Below are 18,083 nucleotides of genomic sequence, written 5' to 3'. Positions count from 1 at the left end.
AAACTCATTTAGAACACACCAGTCTATAATAGTAACATGCCTATGAGCATAAGCAGGTTTTGCTAATATATGGTATAGATTTGTATCCCTTTGGGAAGAGCTACTGGTTTCCTGTTACTAAGACAACCACTTGACCATTTCCCCTGATATGCCCACCTTGGGTGGCAATATCATGCCAATGTGATTGCTTGACCTTGGGGCCAGATGAAGCAATGAAGGGAATAGGAAAAGTTGGAGTGAGGACCACATCAATGAGCTGATGCAGTCCCTGATCCGACGAAAAATCAATCCTGTCTGATCAGCATCTGTCCAATTTTTGGCCCCATATCGGTCAGGGAGGCCTGTCAGAGGGCCTCATCCAAGGGCAGATAAGCTGCCGAGTTGGTCTTAAGGACCTGAACCAGCAGCTGAAATCTGCCCATGTATGCCCACCTTAAGGCTAATGTGAGAGATTTAGTCACCTGAATTAGATCTCTGCTACTGTGGGCAACTAAATATTTGAAAATGCCTTTCCACTGGCAACGCATGACTTTGGGCTTCTGAAGTTGCGCAAGGTCGCCAAACGAGCGTCCATGGTCCACGAATGCCATGAAGTGAACTACCAAGAACTATTTCAGAGCACTTAGTCATCAGTGGTAACAGAGACAAATCGCGAGCAACTAAGCTGCTCTGTGGGCCATCAGCCTTAAAGGGGACCTGTCACCCTAAGAAATAATTCAAAATTCTTTTCTATTGTGTTTGTTAAGAAAAATAAACTTCACTTAAGTAATATAAATCTTGTTTCCTTCAGACCTGGAATTAAACAATCACATCAAATTGGCAGGTGCCATTTTGTGGACACTGTTATTAAGGCAAGATAATAACATTATGACCAGAATGGGAGACCAGATGCCCAGGCCCATGCACTGGCTACACAATTAGATGGTTAGGAGAGAGGGGGAAATTGAGAGCTAAATTGAAAGTTAAAAGTACTTGTCTGCCCAGCCTCTATGCCTTAGGCAGAGGCAGGGCAGGCAATATATGATTGACAGCTGGGATTTTTAAATGCCATTATAATGGGTTTGGATGTGTTAAAATAAAATTGAATTTGGGTTTCTTGTTTAGTTTTTAAAGGACTTTTATAATAAAGCTTTTTATGTCCGAGTGACAGGTCCACTTTAAAGTTAAAGAGACAGTAACTAACATTTAACCAATCTCTCAACATTTATCACTAAACAGCTTTAACAATTGTATTACCCAGAAACTCAAACAAAATCTGTTCCCTAGCTCTGCTGCTATTCCTGAACAGTTAAGGGGGCTCTTTGTAACCTAGCATTCCAGTATTTCTGAGGTAAAAAAACAAAAAAATTGCAGTTACTGGCCCTTTAAGGCTGGAACCACAGAGGCCAGTTTTTGGGATATTTGAAACGCACAGTAGCATGGATTTAACCATGGGCAACAAATCTTACCCTGTGCCATCACTTTTATAGTGGCAGATCAATTCCTAATCTGCTTGTTTGGTTCTAGACCCAGTTTGATTACCCATACAACTCAGGCAGATCTAATCATTGGGGCCCAACAATCAGATTATACAGTGGGGCCTTTGGATGCCTGTAGAACAAGGACTGTATCAATGGGGTCTAAAGGATTTCCAATTCAACAGGATTTTGAAACCGGAAGATATCGTTGGGAAGGCCGATCAGTAGGTCCCATACACAGGCAAATGAGCTGCCAACTCATTTGCCTGTATATGGGGGCCCACCGATTCACAGGCAGAGAGTCAGGGACTCTATCAGCCCATTTATGGCCACCTTTATTGCCAACTGTGTAAAGCCTAGTGAATACTTCAACAAGTGCAGCATAACATAGCAAGCACAATTCCGGCCATTATCTATGTGCAGATGACTGCAGAAAATACAACAGGGTAAAATGGAAGCTAAGTTAGATCTTCATGAAGAAAATTGTAATGACTGGATTGTACTAAAATATGAACATCAGTTTACGTCAACTGAAAATTGGCTTTTCATTTAATATGGTTTTTTTCCCGCCTATATAAAAGTTTTTACTGCACTTTTTAAGTGTAATCCATCTTTTTGCTAGTTAACTTCAAGTATACTCCTCAAGCTGTAGGTCTGGGATAAATGTACCTGGACCCAACAATAACATGGGTGAGTCTATACCCTTATTTGAAGTTAGAAACTTCATTTGTAATCTCAGATTAGTGTTATATTTACCTCTTGTATCAGCCAGCATTTGTATGTTTGATGTATACAGTTTTCTACTGCACAGCAGTACAGAACACGCTTACTTAATTACATTAACAGTTGACAGTCAATACCTAGAGTCCAAAGGCAATTGAAACTTCTCATTATATTTTAAGTTTCTCTATGTAATCTGTTAGCCCAGTGATCCCCAACCAGTGGCTCCTGAGCAACATGTTGCTCCCCAACCCCTTTGAGGTTGCTCCCAGTGGCCTCAAAGTTGGTGCCCATTTTTGAATTTCTTATTTGGAGGCATGTTTCGGAGGCATAAAGGCCATCTGTACTGCTAAACAGTACCTCTTCTATCGATGCACCATTGAGAGTATTCTGTCTGGCTGTATAACCACCTGGTATGGCAGCTGTAATGCTTTGGACCGCAAAGCTCTGCAGAGGGTGGTGAGATCAGCACAGCGCATCACCAGGACTGAACTGCCGGCCATGCAGGACCTGTACAGACAGCGCTGTAGGAGGAAGATGCAGCGGATCCTCTCTGACCCCAGCCACAGACTTTTCACGCTCCTACCATCAGGCAGGCGGTACAGGAGCATCCAGACCCGCACCAGCAGATACAGAGACAGTTTCTACCCACAAGCCATCAGGCTTCTGAACTGCTGACATTCTACCCAAACCAACACACACTCCCCATAACTACTGGACTCTTCACAGGGTCACTTTAAATCCTCACTGCACAATTTCAAATATTGCATTGCATTTTATTATTGTAAATACTTGTACCTTATTGCACACTTTTATTATATTTAATATTTGTATTTTTTTTTATTTATTTTTTTTTTTGTTTGTCTATGTAAAGTTGAGAGGAACACGGGTCAAAAAAATTTCATTACAGTAATGATGCTTCATTGTTATTTGTATATGACAATAAACTTGAAACTCTAGTAGTCTGCCAGTCCACATTGGGCTACTAATTGACCAATCTAAGTCCTTATTGGTCACCTACTTGGAAAGATTTTGTGCTTGTGTTGCTCCCCACCCTTTTTTCATTGAAATGTTGCTCACAGGTAAAAAAAAGGTTGGGGATCCCTGTGTTAGCCTTTCACTGCTAGCCATTCTTTAGGATATTTCATTAACAAAGCTATGGGTGTTCAGTTTATGCACACAATTCTACAAGCTGTGCAAAAAGATATGGCTAAAGACACAAAGGTGATTCAAAAGAAAACAAAAACATTTATTAAATGTTAAGAAAAAATAGCAACATTAGAAAATAAATACGGATTTTTGTTGTTGCATTCTCTTTTATAACCATTATGAAAAACAACTCAGCACAACAGGTTTTCAGTCCTGTTATCACAAATAAGGACACAAGGAAGGTAGAGAAGGTTTGTTCCCTTGGTTAGGCTATAGCACAAGTCTCTGGAGTTTTTACAGGCAAAGTGAGGATTCCTCATCAGTCTAGCCAGATTTGAAGAGAAGGATGGCTACCTGACCCAGGTAGAAATAAATGAAATGCTTTGTTTCGTGTGTAACGTAGCTGCCAAAATTCCTTCCCACAATGCAATGCCATGTAGGGTTGTATTTCTTGTCAAATTCCTAAAATAAACATACAGAGTATTAGTAAGTGCCACGGTCAGTAAGTTTTATAGATTTACTAAAAAGCACAATAAATGTGGTTAAGCGCACACACCTTTTTGATAAAGGCTGCTATATCCTTCTCAATGTTGAATTTCTCAAGTGCCTGAGTAGCACAATCTACAGCATCCTGCTGCATCTCTTCTGACATATCAGCATTCTTGATCACAGCTTTTCTCTCAGACATGGTGATCTATGGAGACAAAATGGTTATCCACTGAACAGAAATATAGTTGCACATTCAATACCACTGCGATTAGGAAACATGAACTATGCCAGGATATTCCACTCTGCAGAGCTTCAGCTCCAGAACAACAGCAACTTCACCCTGGCTGTAATGCAATAGCTGGAAGGCCACAGTTCATACAGCATTGACAAAAAATTATCACATGTGGGACGGGGCAATAACTGAACCAGAGCATTTGGTGGGTCACTGTTAATTCCAAATGTTAGCGCATAAATTTCTTCACAGGTGAAGTAGCCAAATCTGGCATTCAACAACAACATGCCATCCAAGCAGATGTGAGAGCTACAGCCCTTCCCTTTTCCAGCGCCCTATATAAGAAGCATCATGGATGCCTTCCCCCCCCCCTTTACCACTGCACCCCACCCCCCACAAGCAAAATCGGCAGATCCAATGGAAACATAAAAGATTTACGTATCCAAGTTACCATTACATGCATGAAAAGTTGACTAGTAAAGGCTTATAAAAAAAAAAATTATATATACATATATACACACACACTATACTATACTATACTATAGAATCCCTATGACACCTAGGAATTGACTGATCCCACCCTTGCAGAAGGAAGCGCTCAGCCTAAGCAAGTACTTGCTCTGACCCACCCACCGTAACACCCTACCTTTGCAAAATATTTTACAGGACATAGGTTTTTTGACAGTGCTAGCGATACATGGCCACAAGAACAATCGGCAAGGATATGATTATTTACTAAGCACTGCAATAGGAAATCATTCGTTGTGCCCGGCGACGAAAGGTTACTCGCTGTTGCCCGAATCTACAATCGATTGTTATAGTAATAACAAACATAAAACAGCATACTTCACATTTCAAACTTAAAGCCCTCACTTACCTGTGTGACTTTTTTCTTCTACAGCAACGCACCAACTGTAACAACCCGCGTTCTCCCACACTCTGACAATCAACGTGCGCGAAGCCTTCTATTACTGCGCCCCCTTGAACCAATATGCAGCTGATAGGCTGTTCACTCACCCACTCATTCTACCATTGGTCACATAAGATGTTCGCTTGTGGGTCTTTTCTCTGCATTTTGTTTCAGACCATAATGCAGTGCGGCCTGGGCGTCAGTTTCCTTGGTAACTGACGCTGCCGTGTCTCTAGCGGCTTCTCCAAGGTAACGTCGTATGTCTTGCGCATGCGTAATGCATCTCTTCGTTACTTCGCGTTAACACAGAAACAGACGAAAAGTAAATAAAGTGCAGCTATTACGTTTGCATATGCTCATTATAGTAAGCTCCATTTAAACTAAATGCAGTCCATTTAATTTTGACACGGTCGCATGTTTTATGTTGTCATTCATTCTGGGAGGATTATGCCACCTAATAGCTCAAAAAGTATCACTGGAACAGCAGTGTTGGAATACAGAACTGCCATACCTTCGGATTGTACAGGAACGTATTTCAGATGGTCATTTCAAAGATTCTAGAATACAGTGATCCACACATACAAAAAATCATCAATATAATGCACCGTAGGGGTTCCCTGTAAGATCCCCAAAAAATAGCAAAATATTATAGAGAAGCAGGGCACTCCCAATGTATTGTTGCAAAAAAACTTTTACTTACATAGCAAAAACCCAATGTGTTTTGACCTCCAATAAACAAAAGGGGGGTCTTTAAAACAGGCCTGTTTTTTTATATGTGCCCCTGTATCATTTAGGGCAGTGGCAGACGGGGAGATTAGTCGCAACACGACAAATCTTGTTGCTGCGGGCGACTAATCTCCCCACAATGCCATCCCACCGGCAAGAATGTAAATCGGCGATGGGATGGCATATGCATCGCTACAATTTTTCCTCTCAAGGCAACTTTGGGAAATCGTAGCGATGTGTATGCCATCCCACCAGCGGTTTACATTCTTGCCGGTGGGATGGCATTGTGGGGAGATTAGTCGTCTGCGGCAATGTAGATTTGTCACAGGGCGACTAATCTCCCCGTCTGCCACTGCTCTTAGTAGCAGGATTCATTTGTTACTAGCAAGAGAAAGGAAGTTTGGAACGGGTCAGTGACACCTTTCTTAGTCACCAGTGGAAATTGGCTTTATGTGACAACAATATGGACAGTTGGCCAGTGGGCATGACACCCTGAGGTTTTGAAACAAAGCTAATAGCAGGGCATCCTTGGATACTACATAAACCAATAATTACATTGTTAGTCACTAAGAAAATTAGTCAAAGGTACTGGAAATACAGTATATGGTACAATTGTCAGCTTCAAGTTTTTTACAAAAATATGTCTGTTTTTTTTCCGCTAAAACTCATTAATTCAAATTATAGCTTCAAAATATTGATTGTTTAATATTAATTGAATGCAAAAAATTTAAAAAACTTGAATGTAAAACTTCGACATCTAAAAGCTTGCGAGTTCACATGGAGGTCAATGGGAGTTGTCCTAGGCAAAATCTAAGAGTTTTTTTTTCAATTCGAGTTTCTCAAGTTTTTCTAATTTTTCCAGTTTTTTTGAAGGTTTGTAAACCCATCGAAAATTATGAACAGAGATTCTGATCTAACTATGCACTCTGCTGAAGAAACATGGCTAGCACCATGCCTGTCAGTGAAGCTACACAAGAAGTGGATGGGAGCTGACTTGCTTTGTGTGCCTTTTTCCTTAAAGGACATGTAAACCCTACATTTTCCTACCATGTATCATCTTGGGCACATCACCCCCACCCAAATGGAGTCATTTGTACTGCATATGTCCCCTCCATTTGCCAGTACCATCATATTTTTCTTCTCTGCCCTTTTCCACAGGCTGAAAATTCACCTGTGTGCCCTTGCCCTAAAGAGCGAAACTAGAAATTTGGTATATTATTATCAAAAATAAAAATTCACCATGACATGGGCAATTAACTAAAACATGAGTACAACAAGTTTTGGGGAATTAACTTCACATTGGGAAACATTCTCTTCTCAATGGTAAAAATTCACATTTATCTGCCAGGTGAAATTTCACAAGAATGAATTTTTAACCAAGAGAAATTTTACCAGGATAGGCTGGCGAACGGCCTTTTTTTAGATAGAGCAGCCATTTTTGCATTGAAGAATTTTCACTACTGGGAATTTATGCCAGGAGAAAATTTGGCACATTTCTCTTACAAAAGCATACTTACAGGTTTTAGTAAATATGAGAAATGTTGTGAAAATACGCATGACAAATTGAACTTAGACGAAGGGAAGATTCACATGTATACACACATAAATGTGCCTGCATATGTAAGGTGGGCAGACATGGCAACCAACAAACTAACTGCACAGCTCTGCATTCTTACTTCCTTTTTTAATTTGCTATTTATCCACATTAGCTGCTGGGGCATAAATTGACTTTAATATTAAATGACTGTCTACAAAATTAAACTAATAACAGTTGATCATTGACAGCTTTGCATTTATTGATACATCATAGTCAGTGGTGTAACTATAGAGGAAGCAGACCCGGCAGTTGCAGGGGAGCCCAGGGAACAGGGGCACCCGGACCGTGGGGTCTGCTTCCTCTATAGCTACTGAAACTGTGCTCGCTCGCTATAGATGTGCAGTGAGCAGAGGCGAGTGGGAGAGGGGGGCCCGTGAGTGTTAGGTACACACCAGGCCCCTCCAAAGATACGCTGAGGGGGGGGGTCTAGCGGCGTGGCATTACGCCACTGATGATAGTGTTCCTCTGCCACTGTTAGTTCTAGTTTAGAAAATTTGTTTAAGAAACAATTTGCATCTGCAGTTTGTAGGGATAATAGGACCAAAATTAGCATTAACAACTGCCAAACCATATGGGTGAAAACTATTTGTAAAGCAGAACTAAAGAGGATAGTTGACAAGACTAATGTGTGGGAGGCACTCAAGAGTATTCCACCCACGTGTGCTCAGTTTATCAGTAGAAAGCTCTGTAAAATAAAAATTAGAGATCAAATCATATAGTTCATTTATTCATTAGTATGACCATGAATATAAAGAGTAGCCAGGAATAGAACAATAAATGTTCTTATAAACAAATGGAAAAATAGCACATTCTTGAATGTGTTTAAAAGAGAATACCATCACTGTGCTGGAACAGTCCATAGTCCATAGTGAAATAGAGAAATGTGTTTACAAAAAATCAGATGGAACTGTGTGCCATTTACTGTAACTGCATTGATGGTCATTGCAGTATAATATGGTTGTTTAAAATCATCTTACTATGTAAACTTCAATGTAAATATAAAAGTGAAAATCTTATGAAGAGCTATGGCACACGTTACAATTGTAAACCTTAAGTTGTCCGGCCAATTACGATGCCTGGGAGCTAATTTTAGTGTATCTGAGGTACACTCACAGGTGGACCCAAGTACATTCAGAGTTGCCACCTGGCTGGTAAAAGGTATCCTGATGTCAATGTTATTATTAGGAAAAAAGGTTAAAAACACAAGATGGACAGTATTTTTTTCCATATTTTTTTCATTAAAAGATTACAAGATCATGCTACTGAAATGATTTGGGAGTGACTCTGAAGGACAGATTTAATAACTTCAACAATTGCAAATATTATTTTGTCAAAAAGCTGCATTTAGGTGACAAGATGTTCATTTCTAATAAATTTGATTTGATAAATTGTAGCAGAAAATTGCAGTTGAAGTTGCACATTTGCATGTTTTCAGGCCCTGGAATTCAAAGCAAATTTGGTCAGATTGGCATTTTCTTTGCAGATGTTTAGCGACATGTGTTATATTAGCCTAAAGGACAAAAGTCATAAACTGAAAGCACATAAATCTCTCTAACATAATACCAATTGACATAGTTCTGAGGCCCACTTAGAAGGTGGCACTGCAGAGAGTGGGAGGCATTCCAAAGAAATTTGTCCATTTTTCTTTGACTAGTCAGCAGCTGTGTGGTACCAATTTAACAAAGTATTCTTCCTTGACATCAGCAAAAGCCATCAGTTGTCGCACCGCCTGACCAAATTTAGAAAATATCCTAAAAAAAAAAGGGACTATTAAGTGCATATTAGCACGTCTGAACTGAGATTCAAAATAAGCTGTCATTTACACAGAAGCCAAAAAAGTTTCCTGACAGGCCCATAAAATAATGATTGTCTATGCATCTTACAGTAGCCCCTTTGGAATTTGTCAGAATCAACAGATTGCCAGTTTGGGCCTGCATATTAAGGGTGTCAGTCTGCCCCTATACTCTTGCAGTCCATAGGCAAAATCCTGCCTATAGGTGTAGTTATGTAGGACTGCAAAATGGGGTGTTCAAATAGCTGTCACATCTCCTTCCATCCAGTCCAGCTCTATTGTTTCCAATACTAGTATACAGATGGTTCCTAGGGAATATGTTGGGGTAGTTGATAAGTGGGTAGCTTGACCTAGGTGTGTAGGAAAGGGATATCCTTGTAACCAAAATCTGAAGGCAGGCATTCTGTAAAGAACCCGCAACCAAACTGATAAAACCATCTTTTCTTAACCCATGAATGGTATAACTTGGATGTATTCACTGGGCTTCTATATATATTACAGCATGAAACACATTTGGCCGGTCATGGCTTACACTGAGATGATGATTGGGAAGTTATATTGTAATACTCAGACAAGCTTTCTACATTCCATTTCATTCTCTGACACTTCTACATAGGCTTGTTATGCTGCTTTTTTTTGTAACACAGTATAAGGTATTGGATATTTTTCACAGTGATTCTTATTCACACTCCTAGAGGTCACTTCTTCAAAATGTAAATACAAAAGTAATGGGGAAATCTCTTTCCCTTCTCCCAGGCAGGAATACTCTATTTCTCCTTCTCTATTTGTGCTTCCACCCCCTCATTCTTTATGTAGTGAGAGGTGTGTGTGTGTGTATATATATATATATATATATATATATATATATATATATATATATATTGCACAAAAGACCTTATGCAAGAAGAAGATAATTAAGCATAGGCTGTGGGTTTGACAGTCAGCAGCTCCCGTTTGCTGCTCTTGTGTGGGCGAGAGTGGGGGTGGCATGCAGAACCCGTAATGATTCACTGCAGTATCTCCTCACACGATTTAGCTTATGTAACAAGAGGCTACTTACAGATAAACAAGTATAAATTGTGCCCATGTGTCCAAAACAGTTTATTACTCTACAGTAAGAATTAGCATTAAAAAGCAATTACAGAATATGATGTAGTAAATATCTGACTGAGACCTTGCTACAGGGAATTTGCTGTTTCATGCGTGTTCACGTAGATGCCTTTCAAGAGAAATGTACATGTGCCTCCATATGTAATAAAAGATAGTATGTTTGTCCAGGAGCTATGGTTGCTTTTAAACAGGTGACCAGTAAATGATACCTGCTGATTGGTTGCTATGGGTTACTGCTTCTGGGTGAACTTAGTGCTTTTACTTACATAACCCCCTAGTGTTTAGTATTATACAGAGCTCCAAATGTAGTGTTGTCTACAGAATTTTTCAGAATAAGTACCAGAATAGTGTATATATTGACACATGCCTCATTATATGGTTAGCCATTTGGGACTTTTTTCCTGTTGGATTGCAAAACTATTTTTCATCTACAAACTGCTTGTTGAGGCTCATAAGCTTACCTGCAAGTAAATGTCCACAGGAAAATGTGATGCTTTAGCCCAAGGGCTGAGCAAACTACATAGATCATTTATGTTGGCATTTGAGTCACATGAAGGTAAACTGATTTGCTGTGATCTTAAAGAACTAGTTTAAAGGAATACTATAATCGGAAAATGTGTTTTTTTTTTCAAAACGCATCAGTTAATATCGCTTCTCCAGCAGAATCCTGCATTAAAATCCATTTTTCAAAAATGCAAACAGAAACCCATTCTCATAATGGAAACCTATCCAGTATGTTCCGAATTATGGGGAGGCCATCTCCCACAGACTCCATTATAAGCAAAGAATAAAAAATTGTGATAAAAAAGTGATAAAACAGTACCTTGTACTTTAACCCAACTAAGATATAATTAATCTTTACTAGAGGCAAAACAATCCTATTAGGTTTAATTAATGCTTAAATTATTTTTTGTAGACTTAAGGTATGAAGACCCAAATTACTGAAAGATCCCTTAACCAGAAAACCTCTGGTCCTGAGCATTCTGGATAACAGGTCCCATACCTGTATTTAATTTTGAAATTTCACATGGAGCTAGCCATATTCTTATTTTCCCAGTATGCCACAGCTATGTGACCTGTGCTTTACTGCTGCACTGCAAGTTGGAGTGATATCACCCCCTCCCTTTCCCTCCCAGCAGCCAATTAGCAGAGCACTAGGGACAGGATGTGAATAAAACTTCAGCACGTCCTGCCCCCAATGCTCTATTTGTGAACTACTAGGATGTACATGCGCATGCAGTGTGGATTTAGTTCCAAAAATTTTGCATGTGTAACCCTAATTTGGCTACTGTGGTACTTATAACACACAACTCCCTGCGTGTGGCGCTACAGGAGCCCTGAGCCCCCACTTATTATGGGGGACAGGTATATGAATGAATGGCATGCCTCCACCCAGGGTAGGTATAGGTAGAACTATATGTCTCCTCCCTGGGAAAACTCTAAGAGGTCCTCCTTGGACCCGGACTCCCTGCAACTCCCGGTACCTTGCCCCTCCCTTGGGGTAGCTGCTTACCAGGCAGTTGAGGATCCTCAGTATATGAACAGCCAAGACACTGGTTAAAATGGTGAACCAGATGAACTTGTTTTATTGTTGATGCAGGCAGAACATTCAGAGGATGTCACACAGACGGCTCAAGTCACACACTCTCTCTTTGGGCTACCCCCGGTACTCCCGCCGGATGATCCCACCTAGGAACTCACCCCGGTCCACGCTTAGGGTCCCTTCACTGGGAACACTCCCAGGTGCTGACTTGGCTCCTCTTACTACACACTACAGGACCTGAACTCCAGCCATGAGTGCTGGGGGTCTTAACCCCTCTCTCTCCTGTTGGGGCTATCACTGCCCGTTCTCTCTAGCCTGCCTGTCACTCCTAGAGTAACCTATTACAGTACCTCCTGTACTAGAACACTAGCCTGTTGAGGGGGTCCCAGGCAGAAAGACCTTCACAAAATGGGTGTCATCCCCTTTTACACTGCCACCTAGTGGTTGCTGCTGCATAACAGGGAAACTCCCTTTTCACACATAAACTGCTAGGACCACCTTTAGGTGTCCAAATCACATAAGGCCACCCTCATGGTGCCTGTCTAAAGGGGAACTAATCCTGAAGGGGCCCAATTCTTTGGGGTCCCTACACATGTTTGCATTTTCTGCCCAAAACCTGTCCCATGTGTGCATTGAAAGGTGAAGAAACTACAACATGTGCTGTTAACTTCAATGCACGGCGCTGGTATTATTCAAAAACAAGTCTGAGCTGAAATGTCTTTGGAAAACAGAAATGTTAGCTGCAAATAGGCATATGCAGAGCCAGAACAAGGGGTAAGCATGGCATGTGTCTAAGGCACAATTCTGCAAGCAAAGCGTGAACGTTACAGGTTTGATACGGAGGGAATTGCTGTTCATCAAATTTCTCTTTATAAAAACAATCTCACTTCCACTACCTGACTTGCATTTAAGCCTAAGCTTTCCATAGCAGGGACTGTTTTCCCTAAACTACTCACTTCCAAAAAGGCCTATTACTTGCTGTGTCTCCCCCCCTCTATGTATTCTTTTATCATATAACTATATATATAAAATGTATATTTTTACAATATTAAAACAAACATCAAAGGACAGTTATAAGCAAAATTAGTCAAACATCTTATAGCTACAGTTTCCATTTGCCTTTATTTTCCTTGGCAAAATGACGACAGTCCTCTGTGTTACTGCTTGTAATCAAATAAGCAAACTGGAGGTTGAGTACATCATAGAGGATATCATCCTTCCTTTATATTTACATTACATTCTGCAACCTCCACATCCTCAGACAATGATTCTTAAGGAAAATTTCAGATTGTGCTGGAACTAAGTCCTGATTCACCCATCAGCAGCCAAATCCTCTGTAGTCACTTTCTCCTACGGATGTATTCTCTGTGGGAACTAGATTTGCAGCTGCCCATTCCTTTTTCACTAAACAATTTACCAGTATCTTTAGTCCAACTGACTGTAAGTGGTTCCTGGCCATAGGGACAGGCAGAATAAGGGAAGCAGAGTGAAAGGCATACAGCTCTCCCTGTAAAGATATTGCATTTAGCACATTGTTTTTCTATTTCCAACAAATAAACAAATACATTGGAATGAGGGTGTCTTACTACTATGTATGGGTTGGGCTCCCAATATAGTGACAATTTAGTACCTCCTGAGTGTAAGGATTACACACTAAGACCCAGTCTCCTGCATGTAATGTAATAGAATTCACAACCAGTGTCATTACTATAGAGGAAGCAAACCCAGTGGTCACGAGGGGCCCGGGGTAAAGGGGGGCCCAGACTGTGGACTCGGCTTTGTCTGTAGCCAATCTCGGCACAGAAGTTATGCACTCCCACTGCTTAATATTTTACTACCTCATGTCTTCTTGTTACAGTTAGAGCTGCATTATTTCTGGTCACGTGATCTGAGGGAGCACATAGAACATCACAAAATGGTGGCTTAAGTTAAAGAACGTACACGACCAATATTTACTAAAAGGGCCGCCATCAGGGGGGCACAGGGGGGACACTCATCCTGGGCCCGGCCGTGCTAGAGTTTTCTTAGCTCGGGCCCCCTTTAATCAGGCCCGGGCCCTCTCATTGCTGGCATCCTCCTCTATCTACCGCGGCTCCCCGCTACATTTGTGCTTTTATAAGGTTGCGCCTGTGCATACTGACATCACAGGTATGAGGCGCAACCTTATAAAAGCTCAAATGGAGCGGGGAGCAGCGTGACATAGTGGAGGAGGGCACCTAAGCCGGAGGAAGCAGGGGAGGAGGAGCCGGCTGAGGAGCAGGAGGTTGCTTGGGGGGGGTGCTCTGGGGGAAGCAGCAGGATGCTGGGGGGGAGCAGGAGGATGCTTCGGGGGGGCCTGGGGGAATCAGGAGGATTTGGGGGGGAGCTGGAGGATGCTTGGGGGGGCCCTGCAGGAAGCAGTAGGATGCTGGGGGGGGGGAGCAGGAGGATGCTGGGGGGAGCTGGAGGATGCTTGGGGGGCCCTGGAGGAAGCAGAAGGATGCTGGGGGGAGCTGGAGGACAACTGGAGGATGCTGGGGGGAGGGGGAGTAAGCAGCGGGGAGCGGGCCAGAAAATTTTGTTGTGAGGGGCCCCGTGATTTCTGATGGCGGCCCTGTTTACTAATATAAATATTTATCTGTTGGTTATGTAATCATTTAGGGTGTAATGTTCTCTTTAATAAGAGGAGCATGCAGTTCGAGGCAATTGTTCTTCAAGGCCCATTGTGGGTTAGGGGTTCAGGGGCCCACCGGGGCTGCAATCTGGGGGGCCCCATCCCATTCGCAAGCTACTTCACCCCCTATCCCCGTCTCTCTGAATTCCCCTCTGCAATCAGGGTGGGAGCACCAGGTCACCTAGTTTCTATCCTACCCCGGTGGGCCAGTCCCACCCTGAGCATGAAAAGGAAGGAAGCATTGTTTCAACACAATCAAATTTGTCTTTCTTGAACAATCTCACTCACACAACCGTAGATACTTTTAGGCCTAAGCTTTCTCTCAGAGAGACTATGTCAGGCACTGGGCCAAGTAGTATTTCCTCAGGTGCAGCTCTGGGGACAGGACCTGATTGTCTTATGGATAAAGGTATTTGGGGGTAAAAATGAACATGAATATTAGATGAGATAAATGCAAAAAGGCAAATGCTTGATATATTAACATTTATATTATGATGAGATATTTGTTTCTCCTCTTTTACCTTTTGAAGAATCTTTTTTCCTCAGAACTGAAATATTTATTATTTATTAACTCGATATTCATGATATTTTCATGCTGGCAGTCAAATAAATTCAGCTCTGAAGCAGGCATCCAAAGTCAGCAGCACACAGTGCCAAATTGGAAAATTGTCCTAGCCCTATAATTACTTACAAAAAACAGCATCATCTAGCCTAATAGAACATCATGTTTATGTTTTTTGTTTTATTTAATTTAGTTGCTGGTTTTAAAGAATATGACTACCCAGAAACAATAAAATCTATCTTTTAACTGTTATATTGTTTAAAGGGGGTGTAAACACAACACAAGAATAACATATTACATAATTAAAAAAATGTGTAAAAACAAGCAATTTTCCAATTACATTTATTAGAAAAAGTGATGCGCCCCTCCATCCCCCTCTGTTTCGAAAATAAGAAGTGTGAAGGGGGCAGCATCAATTTGACTGCCTCAGGGTGGCTAGAACCACTGGGGCAGCACTGCGGCACCCACCGATCCCACCTCAGTAGCTCACAACCCCAAATCCCCCATGCCAGCCACTGATTCTCATAAAAACTCCTGCATACTAACTCTCCTGCTGGTCACTCACTCATCCACATACTCCACCGATTAATAGCTAATTGACCCCTTGGGGTTTCTGGGACCTCCCTCCAAAGGACCGCCATCAGGTGTATTTTTCTCCCTCACAGCCTAGCAAATTTTACATTACACAGACACCCCATGCCCTCATCATAATTACTCATAATGTATAATTACATGCATCCACCCCTACACAGAAAATTATTTACCGTATTTTTCGCCCTATAAGACGCTCCGGAATATAAGACGCACCCAATTTTAAAGGAGGAAAATCTAGAAAAAAAAGATTCTGAACCAAATACTGTAGTAAAATATTTTATATCAACTGTATAAAGTTAATTGTCTCTGGGCTCGCACATAATGAGGCTTCCCCCAAGCATCCTTCAGCTTCCCCCAGGGCCCCCCCAAGTATCCTTCAGCTTCCCCCAGGCCCCCCCAAAGTATACTTCAGCTTCCCCCAGGGCCCCCCCAAGTATCCTTCAGCTTCCCCCAGGCCCCCCCCCCAAGTATCCTTCAGCGTCCCCCAGGGCCTCCAAGCATCCTCCAGCTCCCCCATGGCATCCCCAGCATTCTTCAGCTTCCCCCAGGGCCCCCAAGCACCTTCCATTTCCCCCCTAACCTCCCCCCAGCTTGCTCCAGCTCCCGTGATGTCTTCCTCTCTGTGCTGCGGCTCCCAGCTGCTTCTGTGCTTTTATAAGGTTGCGCCCTGTGCGTGTGACGTCAGTACGCACGGGCGCAACCTTATAAAAGCGAGGATGCGGCAGAGAGCCGCGGCACATAGAGGAAGACGCAGTTCGTCGTATAAGACGCACCAACTTTTCCCCCCTGTTTTGGGGAAGAAAAAGTGCGTCTCATACGGCGAAAAATACAGTACATCTTAGCTGAGAGGGGTGAGAACAGACCAGTTGGTTTGGAAACACCAAAACTTTCAATTGTAGCTTGGCAATTGTTGGATAAACCCATTATTCAGAAAACTCCAAATTATGTCAATCTCCCCTAGACTCCATTTTAATCAAATAATTAAAATTTTAGCCTTGTACTTGATCCCAAGTAAGATATAATTAATGCTTACTGAAGGTAAAGCAATCCTATTGGGTTTCATTAATGTTTAAATCATTTTTTAGTAGACTTAAAATACGGAGATACAAATTATAGAAATACCCTTTATCCAGAAAACTCCAGATCGCAAGCATTCTGGATAACAGGTCCCATACCTAAATAAGGAATGATTTTACTCCCCCCCAATGTTCCCTCTAAGCTGTGCGCTTGTGCACGCACACAAATTTTCAGACCAAGGCACACAAGAAATTGGAAGGAATTTTGCAATAAAACGCATAAATTTGTTTAAGGGGATGAAGTAGATGGACATGTCAAGTACAATACTACAGATCACATTAATACACAATTCAACTTATTGATTTACACATACATTTATTAAGGGGAACTTATGGGCCCCAAACTTTCCCTCCAGTGGAGCTGGAATGTCTACATTTCAGGTGGGGATAAAATACCAAACAAATATTGAGATATTGGGGAATATGAACATATCATGAATGTGATTGTTCTCTTATTATTCAGAAAGAACCAGGACACTTAAAGCAGGACAGTGCTCCAGGTAAAGTTCTGTCTGATCATACCTGTATCAGTAGTATATTTTGTGTTGCCCAATGTTCATTCACAATCTTAAAAGCAAAGGTTGTTTACTAAGACCAAGCACAAATATACTTTGGAAGTGCCTCAAAAACAAAATTTGCTCTAAGAAAGATGCTGTCTAAAGAGATACCTTTAGCAGCATAAAGCTGCTCTCTGCTTGTAGGTACCAGTCAGGCTTTCTTCACTTTTTATTGCACTGTATGTGTCACATTCATGTGCTGTAAGTCTCTCTCTCAGCAATAGGTGGAATTGTGCAAATCAAAAAATTAGCATATGGCATACAGCCTCCTCGCATTCTGGTCCAATTTTAAAGAACAAATGGACAGATGGCAGTGCTGCACATTGTGTATTGTAGTGCAGTATAAATTGGATGTTATGAGGCGGGTGTATTTTATTTTGAAAGAATAATTTGTGGGATAGTTTCCTTTGAACTGCAGGCTGTTTAGGTATGGTTCCTTAAAAATTACAATTGGTTAGTCTCTGTAGACTGCACTGTTTTTGTATAGTTTAGAATGGACTTCAGGTCATTATTATGGAGAGTGGCAGTGGGAAACACAACCTCAAGTTCTGTCCCAATGTTCCAAGTATAGTATTTTATTATAATAATAGTATGGCAGGGGTTTACAGCTGTATGGTTTGGCCCTCCATCTGCCTTAGATTTTAATATGATCTGGCCCAAAAATTTGTGGAAAACTTGTGCATAGTCCATTCCTTCCATTTTCTATTCCCATTCCTTGGAAAAGGCCAAGATAGCAACAAACAGTACTTTAATTACACTGTCAATCACCTAGAGTTCAATTTCTAAGCTAAAAGTACAATAATTTTTATTTGTAAGTAATGACATTTACAAAATTGGGGGGTTATGTAATAAAATGCACTGAGTTTGCCCAGGAGCAGTATCCCTTCAGCAGGTAGCAGTTACTGGTAAATATTTA

General features: G+C 41.4%; 1 protein-coding gene across 1 annotated transcript; it reads right to left on the bottom strand.

Moving 5' to 3' along the window:
- Positions 1-3,405: 3,405 nt before the first annotated feature.
- Positions 3,406-4,987, bottom strand: dynll1 (dynein light chain LC8-type 1). The gene is given in 3 exon segments (NM_001005077.1): positions 3,406-3,788; positions 3,883-4,020; positions 4,925-4,987. Coding segments are annotated over 2 exon segments (270 nt in total). The 5' UTR covers positions 4,015-4,020; positions 4,925-4,987; the 3' UTR covers positions 3,406-3,650.
- Positions 4,988-18,083: the final 13,096 nt, after the last annotated feature.

The sequence above is a fragment of the Xenopus tropicalis genome, chromosome 1 (genome assembly GCF_000004195.4).
Source record: "Xenopus tropicalis strain Nigerian chromosome 1, UCB_Xtro_10.0, whole genome shotgun sequence".
Taxonomy (NCBI): domain Eukaryota; kingdom Metazoa; phylum Chordata; class Amphibia; order Anura; family Pipidae; genus Xenopus; species Xenopus tropicalis.
This window is presented reverse-complemented; position numbering and strand designations above follow the sequence as displayed.